At 49.4% G+C, this 10,302-nt stretch overlaps 2 protein-coding genes and 1 pseudogene across 3 annotated transcripts; 2 read left to right on the forward strand and 1 right to left on the reverse strand.

Annotated features, from left to right (window-relative positions):
- Positions 1 to 16: 16 nt before the first annotated feature.
- Positions 17 to 3,724, forward strand: LOC114801865 (trichohyalin). Of its 2 annotated transcripts, none has more exons than XM_029000289.1 (6): positions 17 to 187; positions 615 to 643; positions 1,432 to 1,495; positions 1,577 to 1,663; positions 1,832 to 2,643; positions 2,805 to 3,724. In XM_029000289.1, the coding sequence occupies exons 1-6, from the start codon at positions 127 to 129 to the stop codon at positions 2,871 to 2,873; spliced, it is 1,122 nt and encodes a 373-aa protein (XP_028856122.1). In that variant the 5' UTR covers positions 17 to 126; the 3' UTR covers positions 2,874 to 3,724. The 2 variants fall into 2 exon arrangements, with proteins under 2 accessions (XP_028856122.1, XP_028856123.1); XM_029000290.1 differs by having other exon boundaries at positions 1,577 to 1,648.
- Positions 3,725 to 3,743: 19 nt separating this feature from the next.
- LOC114802177 (inositol-tetrakisphosphate 1-kinase-like) lies at positions 3,744 to 7,094 on the reverse strand (annotated as a pseudogene).
- Positions 7,095 to 7,931: 837 nt separating this feature from the next.
- On the forward strand, positions 7,932 to 9,798 carry psma6l (proteasome 20S subunit alpha 6, like). Its single transcript, XM_029000291.1, has 7 exons — positions 7,932 to 8,095; positions 8,468 to 8,562; positions 8,768 to 8,849; positions 8,930 to 9,085; positions 9,167 to 9,345; positions 9,419 to 9,513; positions 9,628 to 9,798. Exons 1-7 carry the CDS (start codon positions 8,020 to 8,022, stop codon positions 9,683 to 9,685), a joined length of 741 nt encoding a protein of 246 aa, XP_028856124.1. The 5' UTR covers positions 7,932 to 8,019; the 3' UTR covers positions 9,686 to 9,798.
- Positions 9,799 to 10,302: the final 504 nt, after the last annotated feature.

Raw genomic sequence — 10,302 nt, forward strand, 5'->3', positions numbered from 1 at the left:
CACCCGCCGGCGGACAGCTCCTCCTTCGCCCCGCCCCCGGAGCCGCAGACGCAGCCACGACCGCGTCCGCTCCGCCACCGTCCCGCTCCCCGTCCCGTCCGCATCCAGGCCGCTGCTGTGGGTCACATGGCGGTCCCGCTGGTGGCGGTGGCGCTGCCGCTGCTGCTCTGGAGCCTGGAGGCCGGAGGTAAGGGGGCTGGTGGGGCCGCAGCGGGGCAGGATTCGCACGGACGCGCTTACGTAACGCGGCGTGGGCGTGCCGCATCTTCGTCCCCTTCGTCACCATCTTCGCGTCGGTCGTGTGTTTAAAAACTCGCTCCGTCGCCGGATCGATCGCGACATCTCGCGCACGTGACCTCGCGCACGTGCGCGGCGCGCAAATCCACCTTGACCCGACCTGCAGCAGATTTACCTGGAGCCCGCGGCATCATGGGAACCCTCCTCCGCGGTGGGGTGTGATGGAGGCGACACGTGAATCGGTGGCGCTGCGGGGTTGTTGTGCGAGTCTCCATGGCGACCGAAGCCATGACGATCATCTTGGTTTGAAGTGTTCAGATTTGTTAGTCCAATGCCCATGAAGGTCACCACGATCTCATTTTCTCTCTTCTCTGCAGCTGCCTCCTTGCCTCTGCAGGATGGGAAGGTCAGTGACTTTGATTTTTGTTTTAATAAGAATACACGACTGGTTGGTTGATGGGAAATTTAGTGTTTATTTCAGTCCAGCGTTACTTTCATTCTTCATCAAGACTTAGTTGACCATCTGAAGACCATCATTAGTTATATGGACAGAGACCCTGGAGATGTTCAGAGGGGTTGAACCTGGGACTCTGTGGTCTTTAACAGTGGCTGTGTTGCACACTAGGCTACAGTGAAGAACCTCAGATCATAGCTCTGGTTGGTGCATTAGGGTGATGGGTGCATCACTTCAGGTTCCCTGATGTTTCCACAACTCTGGCTGGACCCTTTTCTACTCACATGATGGTCCTCAATCATCATTCCATGTTTTAGTCAACATGACCATGGGATGTGTCTCCTGAAAAGAGAAGGTCTTTACTGCAAGACAGCCAGTACTAACTGTTACCAGCTGAAACATGGGATACATCTTCACAGGACGGACACACACATAAATACAAATACTTACACATACACACACGTACCTACAGTCTGTTCAGGGTCGCCAATCCGCCTAGTGTACATGGAGGGTAGGAGGATCCAGGAGAACATGCAGACCACGCCCACACAACATCCGGCTCCACCTCAAAAGTGTGAGGCCATGTCAATGGCCACAGTGCCATCGGGCCACCATGCAATCTAATCACCGCAGTCTAATGATTTAATCTGTCTGATTATTTAAGTCTTGCTTAATTAACTGTGTTTATTCCTGTATACGTATGTATGTGTGTGTGTGTGTGTGTGTGTGTGGACCCTCAGGAACCCGACTGCTCTCAGCTGGATGTTGGTGTGCATCTCCCGCTGTGTGGCCGCCAGCTGCCAGGTGAGTTTCTCCACACGGACCTGCAGTAGAACCCTGTAGCTCCATCCTGTTCCGATGGCTCAGTGCTGCTGTTTGTTGCAGTGGAGGAGAATCTGAGTGTGGAGCAGCGGCACCACGGTCTCTTGGAGGAGCTGCAGCAGCTGGCAGAGGACGGTGAGGAAGAGCAAGGCCTGTCCTTCATTCATTCATTCATTCATTCATTTCAAACCTCAGATGATGGTCCGTCGCTTTATTAGAGACCTTGTATCTTCACTTCTGGTCCACTCTGTTTTTGTACCTCATCAGCTACCAGTGGTCAGTTTTTACTCTGTGCTGACTTCTCATGCTTGATTGCAGAGAGGAGAAGAGAGAGGGACTATGCTCGGGAGAAAGAGGTGTATGAGAGAACTGAAGAGGAGGCTGATGAGAACCATCTGAATGAAAATCATGAGGAGCAGAAGAGGAGACAGGAGATGATGGAGGAGCCCAGACTAGAGGTGAGCAAAAGAGGGGATGAAGAGAAGGCCAGAGAACTAGAAGAACTTCTGGCTGAGGAGATCAGGAAGAAGGAGAAGAAAGATGGGGAGGAGATGGAAAAACTCCTCCTAGAGCTGAAGAAGAAGAGGAAGCAGAAGAAAATGTACGAGTCAGAGAAAGAAGACAGGAAGGATGAGGAGGAGGAGGAGGATGTGAAAAAAAGCAGCAAGGAAAACCTGGAGGACATGGAGAGAAGGAGGAGTGAGGATAGGAAGAAAAACGAGGTGGAGCTGATGGTGGAGAAGGAGAAGGTGGAGCAAGAGCTGAAGCGGCTGCTGGAGGAGGAGAAAGATGCCACAAAGACGTGGGAGAAGGAGAAGCAGAAGGAGCAGAAAGAGGAGGAGCTGCAGGAGCTTCTGAGGAAGATGGAGAACATGAAGCAGGGACAGGAGAAGGAGGTGACCAGTCCACCAGATGTGACTGGGGAGAATGAGGAGCAGGTGGAGGTGCAGCGAGAGGGAGGGATAAAGGAACCTCAGCAGAAGAGGGTAATGGAGAAAGCCAGTGACGAGGCCACTCGCCAGTTTGAACAGGAGAAGATCAGAGAGGATGAGACAGATGAAGATGAGGAAGGCGGCCAGGAGGAAGATGGTGGAGAGGAGGAGAAGGATGAAGAGGAGGATGAAGGAGAGGTGGGTGTTTCCTGCTACCTGTAATCAGACTCAGAACCCAGAACTGAAAATCCAGACAAAGATCAGTCAGAATTGTCTTCAATCTTCACCTGCATAACAGTGTGTGTGTGTGTGTGTGTGTGTGTGTGTGTGTGTGTGTGTGTGTGTGTGTGTTCAAACAGGAGCTGCTGGAGATCGAAGCACAGCTGCGCAGAGTGGCCGAAGAATTGAGAGCCATACGGCAAGGCTGAGATCTCCACACACACAGCTTCTCACCACTTTCAAACCAGCTTTCATACTTGTGTAGTTCATATGAAACTCCATGAATCAGTATAGATATTTAAAACTGATTGACTGATGACAGGGGCATGCTGTTCATTGAAACACGTTTATACGATTTGTTTCTAATGAGCGGCAGATTTCCCATGCTGTGTAAATCCATAACGCATAACGTGACATGATGGCAGGTGTGTAAATGCTCACCATAAACTAATACTTTATATCAGAATGTCATTTGGAACGATGGCATCTGTGTGAAGACTGTTATAGTGTATTCTGATCAGTGCAGGTATCAGCTTTCTCTGTTTACTATGTGTCACTTCTGGCTCGAACACTGTTAATTAATACAATAAAAGGAAAAACTGTTAATAATGTGAATGGAAGAGCGACGCTTTGCACTAAAATCTACCCGCCAAGGGCATCCGCAAATCATTTCCCAACAGCTGAAGTCCGCTGACTTCACTCTTCAGTTCAGCAGCCAAGGAGACAAACAGCGCCCCCCACAGACGAAAAAGCAATGAGCACTTTCACCGATCCGTCTGGACTCTAAAGTCCCAAGAAATGCAATAAGCTAAGAAGTACTTTATAACCCATAAACACACACAGTGAGAGAGAAAGAACATATGCAGTAGATAGTGAATAAAGTTTATTATCATTAGACCACATCCAGATCATTTTGTATTGTAATGAAATGACAGGGTAATTTAAACGATAATTCCACTGTACGGTGTCTGTATGATGATGGCTGTGTCCAGGTGGCATTTGTACTTGTGCCTGTGGTGTCTAATGCTCTAAAACGTGAATAAAAGCACAGTGTACAGAACGGCTGCAGTCTCCTGTTTTCATTCATGCTTCATACCAGCAGCGGTGATGATGACTGATGATGATGATGATGAAGCACCCTCTGTGGATGAACCTGTGGTTGACAGGAAGTCTACCTGCTTTTCCATGATGGATTCAATATAACGAAGCAGGGACGGGAAGAACTGAGGAACCCCCTCATAACCTGGGGAGATATTCAGTCTTGTGTTTATTATTTAGTAGCTGTTGTTGTAGCGGTGGAGTAGAGATGTAGTAATGCGGGAGGAGTAGTGGGGTGGAGTATAGGTGTGGTAATGCTGGAAGAGTAGTGGAACAAGGGTGTTGTGATGCTGGTAGAGTAGTGGAGTAGGGGTGTAATAATGCCGGATGAGTAGTGGAGTAGGGGCGTAGCAATGCCAGAAGAGTAGTGGAGTATGGGCGTAGTAATGCCGGAAGAGTAGTGGAGTATGGGCGTAGTAATGCAGGAAGAGTAGTGAAGTAGGGGCATAGTAATGCCGGAAGAGTAGTGGAGTAGGGACGTGGTAATGCCGGAAGAGTAGTGGAGTAGGGGTGTTGTAATGCTGGAAGAGTAGTGGAGTAGGGCCGTAGTAATGCCGGAAGAGTAGTGGAGTAGGGGTGTAGTAATGCCGGAAGAGTAGTGGAGTAGGGGTGTAGTAATGCCAGAAGAGTAGTGGAATAGGGCCGTAGTAATGCCGGAAGAGTAGTGGAGTATGGGCGTAGTAATGCCGGAAGAGTAGTGGAGTATGGGTGTAGTAATGCCGGAAGAGTAGTGGAGTAGGGACGTGGTAATGCCGGAAGAGTAGTGGAGTAGGGGTGTTGTAATGCCGGAAGAGTAGTGGAGTAGGGCCGTAGTAATGCCGGATGAGTAGTGGAGTAGGGGTGTAGTAATGCCTGAAGAGTAGTGGAGTATGGGTGTAGTAATGCCGGAAGAGTAGTGAAGTATGGGTGTAGTAATGTCGGAAGAGTAGTGCAGTAGGGGTGTTGTAATGCTGGAAGAGTAGTGGAGTATGGGTGTAGTAATGTCGGAAGAGTAGTGGAGTATGGGCATAGTAATGTCGGAAGAGTAGTGCAGTAGGGGTGTAGAAATGCCTGAAGAGTAGTGGAGTAGGGGTGTAGTAATGCCTGAAGAGTAGTGGAGTAGGGCCGTAGTAATGCCTGAAGAGTAGTGGAATAGGGGTGTAGTAATGCCGGAAGAGTAGTGGAATAGGGGTGTAGTAATGCCTGAAGAGTAGTGGAGTAGGGGTGTAGTAATGCCGGAAGAGTAGTGGAGTAGGGGTGTAGTAATGCCGGAAGAGTAGTGGAATAGGGGTGTAGTAATGCCGGAAGAGTAGTGGAGTAGGGCCGTAGTAATGCCTGAAGAGTAGTGGAGTAGGGGTGTAGTAATGCCGGAAGAGTAGTGAAGTAGGGGTGTAGTAATGCCGGAAGAGTAGTGGAGTAGGGCCGTAGTAATGCCTGAAGAGTAGTGGAGTATGGGTGTAGTAATGTCGGAAGAGTAGTGGAGTAGGGGTGTAGTAATGCCGGAAGAGTAGTGAAGTAGGGGTGTAGTAATGCCGGAAGAGTAGTGGAATAGGGGTGTAGTAATGCCGGAAGAGTAGTGGAATAGGGGTGTAGTAATGCCTGAAGAGTAGTGGAGTAGGGGTGTAGTAATGCCGGAAGAGTAGTGGAGTAGGGGTGTAGTAATGCCGGAAGAGTAGTGGAATAGGGGTGTAGTAATGCCGGAAGAGTAGTGGAATAGGGGTGTAGTAATGCCGGAAGAGTAGTGGAGTAGGGGTTCTCATTACCTGGGAAGACGTTGATGTCGATGACGGTCAGCGCGTGTGTTTGGAGGTCGATGATGATGTCCACTCCAAACAGAGACATGTCCAGCTGAGTTCGCAGCTCCTCTACCAGGGCAGCCAGGGCATCGCTGGGTGGGGGCATCTGAGGACTTGACTCTTCCTCCATCTGAGAGGGGAACAGAAGACAGGGTGAGTAGGACGGGACGTGTGAGTGAAATGCAGGATTTGGACAAAAACACTCACAGCAGTCAAGGGTGAGCAGGACGCTGGTTTCGAGACGTCGTGACTGTTGAAGAAAATTGTTGGTCTGTCTAGAAATTCAACATCAGACACTAATCAGCTCGTAATCAATATGTTCGCCGATGTGAGGGGACCATACTGACCACTGGGCCCTAGAGGGAAGTTCTTCAGAGAAGGTCTCTCCACAGTGAAATGACTGTCTCCAACCACGAAGACCTTGTGTAGGACAGCGCCGTGGTTGACGAAACTCTGCAGGACGCAGGGTGGATGAGCGTCAGGGAGGCCCGAGTCGCTGAAGATCAGAGACATCTGCAGAGGAACCAGGGAGCCCACAGTGTAGAACTCCGAGTGAGATGGTGATGAGCTGGCAAGCTACGTACCTGATGCGAGCGCGGGCCGTGCGCCACACGCGTTTTACAGACTGAAAAGACAGAAACAGTCCTCATGAACCTTCAATCATCATGAACCTTCATGCAGAACCTCCGAATTCTGAATGTTTAATGAACGTTCTGGCTGTAGAAGAATCTGAGGACTCACTCAGGGGGTATCTCAGCAGGCCGCTCCTCACCGCGGCCACAACAGCTGACAGGTCGCTGGTGTTGATCTCCAGGTACGGAGGGCAGCAGATGTTCTTCACTGTCAGGAGTTAAAAGATGGATTACAAATGAGCAATGATGCTGGAGCCCACCTAGAAAAAAAACTTCACTCGCCCCTGGCTGAGTTCTGCAGCTCGCTCAGGATGCCGTAGGTGGTGATTCGGTCCAGCAGCTGGGTCATTGCTGGGATTGGGTCCAGCAGAACCGTTTCAGGATGTGCAGAAATGTAGTTCTGAGGCACATTCACAAATGTCATGTTCATGACCACATAAAATATTGTTCTGTACTAATCATCACACGAAACCTGAAAGTTGGTGAGCAGGTTCTGAGTTTGGGCATCGCGTCCCGACTCAACAATGATGTCAGACAGTTTGTGGATAATCACATCAAATGGACCCTGGGACTCCAGGGATCGTGTCAGATCCACCTGTGAAAAGCCAGAAGACGTTACACAGAGCTGCTCGTCTTTTGTCTGAAGGTGCTGCAGCTGAGGCTGACAGTAATGAGGAAGGGTCAGGAACAGACATGCGGTGGACGGACAGGCCACCTCACCTCCACCACCTCGATCCCACGGCTCCTGAGGAACAGCAGAGAGAGAGAGGGGAGCTCCTGAACCTGGGCTTGGTTGAGGAACACATCGACACCTTCTCCTGACTGCGGGCAAGACTCACGCGCACAGGCTGCTGAAGCCGGACAGCCGCATCCGGCTCCTCTTCTTCCGGCTGAGACAGAAGCCCACCCGCCGGGAGACCCCCATCTCCACCACCTGCTGCTGCTGCGACTGACCGATGGAGGACGGGGCTCAGGACACTGGAGAGACACGGGGGGAGGAGCTTCTTCCTCCTTACGCCAAAAGGAATTTGTAAAAAACAAACAGTTCAAATATTATTTTGAGGATATAATAAGAGGCCTTTTATACATGGATTTCATTATACAGTACAGGCCAGAAGTTTGGACGCACCTTCTCATTCAATTAGTTTTCTTTATTTTCATGACCATTTACGTTGGTGGATTCTCACTGAAGGCATCAAAACTACGAATGAACACATGTGGAGTTCTGTACTTAACAAAAAAAGGTGAAATAAGTGAAAACATGTTTTATATTCTAGTTTCTTTGCTCTGATTACTGCTTTGCACACTCTTGGCATTCTCTCGATGAGCTTCAAGAGGTCGTCACCTGAAATGCTTCTCCAACAGTCTTGAAGGAGTTCCCAGAGGTGTTTAGCACTTGTTGGTCCAGCTCACCCCAAACCATCTGGATTGGGTTCAGGTCCGGTGACTGTGGAGGTCAGGTCTCCACTTTTTGTTAAGTTCATAACTCCACATGTGTTCATTCATAGTTTTGATGCCTTCAGTGAGAATCTACCAACGTAAATGGTCATGAAAATAAAGAAAACACGTCGAATGAGAAGGTGCGTCCAAACGTTCGGCCTGTACTGTATATTGTTCATGCTTTATATGTTAAATTGTGTTTTATTTTTGCTTTTTTATGGTACATGTAAAGTAGCTGTTAGCAGGCTGTCATTTCCAACGTCATTTTTCTCGTTTGATGGGACTTTTGGCACGTGCGGCGCTCCATACCTGGGCGAATAAAAACAGAAAGAGAAAGTAAAAAAGTGGAACCGGGAAGCCGCGGATAAAAGCTGCATCGCCGTCTCCGTTTTACCGACTGCGCTGTGACCATGTCCCGGGGGTCGAATGCAGGTTTTGACCGGCACATCACCATCTTCTCTCCGGACGGCCGCCTCTACCAAGTCGGTGAGATGAAAGCGCTTCCCGGGTGTGTGTGTGTGTGTGTTTGATGGTATAAACGCGATATCACGGCTGGAACAATAGTAAGAAGTCTTAAATGATGATTGTCAGGGTGGTAGTAGCCTAGTGTGTAAGACACTCGCCTATGAACCAGAAGACCCAGGTTCGAACCCCACTTACTACCGTCGTGTCCCTGAGCAAGACACTTAACCCTGAGTGTCTCCAGGGGGGACTGTCCCTGTAACTACTGGTTGTAAGTCGCTCTGGATAAGGGCGTCTGGATCTGCGCTACATGAAGATACCTGCACCGTCTCCAGACGTGACAAATGCAGCAGATAATGAATCCATATGAAGATGAAAAATATGTGTGCTTTACAGAGTACGCCTTTAAAGCCATCGTCCAGAGCGGCCTGACGTCTGTCGGGATCCGGGGGAAGGACTGTGCTGTGGTCCTCACGCAGAAGAAAGTGCCGGTGAGGAACCTTCTTAACCTTTTTGTCTTTTTTGACAGACAGATCGATTTTAGTTGAGAGTTTGAGCTGCGTTCTGCTTTTCTGACCTGCTGAAGCGTTTCTTGGTGAAGCGTCCCCTCTCAGCACTTTTCTGATGTGACGCGTCTCGTGTTTCTACTCGTTACTTTCATCGAGACACGTTTTCTGCTTCTAACCTTGAACACAGGACAAGCTCTTGGACGCCTCCACGCTGACCAACATGTTCCACCTGACCCCGCGCATCGGCTGTGTGATGACGGGACACCACGGTCAGCTGGGCACACACCCTCGGGATGATGGCTGATGATGTGAGATGGTTGTTGGAATAAAACCTTCATGTCTCTGACAGCGGACAGCTGCTCCCAGGTGCACCGCGCTCGCGTGGAAGCCGCTGAGTGGAAGTACAAGTTTGGTTATGACATCACAGCAGACGTGCTGTGCCGGCGAATGGCGGACATTTCTCAGGTGTACACGCAGAACGCGGAGATGAGGCCCCTGGGCTGCTGTGAGTCTGAACGCCAGAGCTTCCATGTCATATTTCATGTGTCATGTTCCTTCACCTTCCTCCGCCCATCATCCCTCGCAGGTATGGTCCTGGTCTCTGTAGACCCTCAGAGAGGTCCAGTTCTCTACAAGTGTGACCCTGCTGGCTACTACTGCGGCTTCAGGGCCACAGGGGTGGGAGCCAAGCATCATGAGGCCAATGGCTACCTGGAGAAGAAGCTGAAGAAGCGTCCAGAGCTGTCCTTTAGCAGCACTGTGGAGGTGAAGACCAGCTTCTTCTGCTCCAGCGTCTTCTCATGTTTGATTTCTCATTACTTTCCTTCTCTTACTTCAGTTGGCCATTTCCTGTTTGTCCTCCGTACTGGCCATGGACTTCAAGGCTAATGAGCTCGAAGTGGGCGTGGTCACCAAGGATAACCCCAAGTTCAGGTACCTTAGTTACTGAGCAGCTTCATAATGTTGCAATGGATTGTCTTTTGTCCTCAGACATGGAACCTGGGATTTAGTGACAATATAGAATTCTCACCTGTCTGACCTCCTCAGGACTCTCAGCGAGGCAGAGATTGAAGCCCACCTGATGACCATTGCTGAGAGGGAGTGAGCATGGGAGGGAGTCCCCTGCCCGGCGTCACTTGACTTGCAGACACACCTGCTTTCAACTCACCAAATCATTAGAATCAGTGAAATCTCTTAAATAAACAGAGTGAACTTTTACCCTGTGTCGTCCACAAACAGCACACAAACTTTCAAACCCACCCATCCATTCTACTAGTAGTGGACATACTTACCTCTATTTTTCATACATCTGTACAGAATTAATATTATTATTAACAATATATTTTATTTATGACGAACTTGATATTTTCACATTTCACTATTTTCAAAGTGCTACATCATAAAAGCTAAAGGAACTAAATAAATTAAGAGCCGTATATTCAACTAAAAAGAAGTCCTGGTTTAAAACTTTGGCAAAATGCCTGGGGAGCAGTGTGTGGAGACCTCAGATCATGATTCGAATCCGCTAGACCATCACTGTCTCCGCACACACTGGTACTCAATCCTTGCAGAGATGGCAAGCCAGTGGAGTGAACGAAGCATGAGGGTTATTTTTACTGCAGCCCATGAAGACTCTTAAAAGTGCGTTGCAGAGACAAAGGTGTGGACCAGTTTGTCTGCATCTGATAGGGAGAGCGTGGGACAAAGCTTGGTGATGTTTCT

Source organism: Denticeps clupeoides, chromosome 13 (genome assembly GCF_900700375.1).
Source record: "Denticeps clupeoides chromosome 13, fDenClu1.1, whole genome shotgun sequence".
Lineage (NCBI taxonomy): Eukaryota > Metazoa > Chordata > Actinopteri > Clupeiformes > Denticipitidae > Denticeps > Denticeps clupeoides.

Coding starts and splice junctions, on each gene's coding strand:
- LOC114801865 (XM_029000289.1), top strand. CDS start 127: ATGGCGGTCCCGCTGGTGGCGGTGGCGCTGCCGCTGCTGCTCTGGAGC. Junction 644..1,431: donor TGCCTCTGCAGGATGGGAAG/GTCAGTGACTTT, acceptor GTGGACCCTCAG/GAACCCGACTGCTCTCAGCT. Junction 1,496..1,576: donor GTGTGGCCGCCAGCTGCCAG/GTGAGTTTCTCC, acceptor TGTTTGTTGCAG/TGGAGGAGAATCTGAGTGTG.
- psma6l (XM_029000291.1), top strand. CDS start 8,020: ATGTCCCGGGGGTCGAATGCAGGTTTTGACCGGCACATCACCATCTTC. Junction 8,096..8,467: donor CGGCCGCCTCTACCAAGTCG/GTGAGATGAAAG, acceptor TGTGCTTTACAG/AGTACGCCTTTAAAGCCATC. Junction 9,086..9,166: donor GATGAGGCCCCTGGGCTGCT/GTGAGTCTGAAC, acceptor CATCCCTCGCAG/GTATGGTCCTGGTCTCTGTA.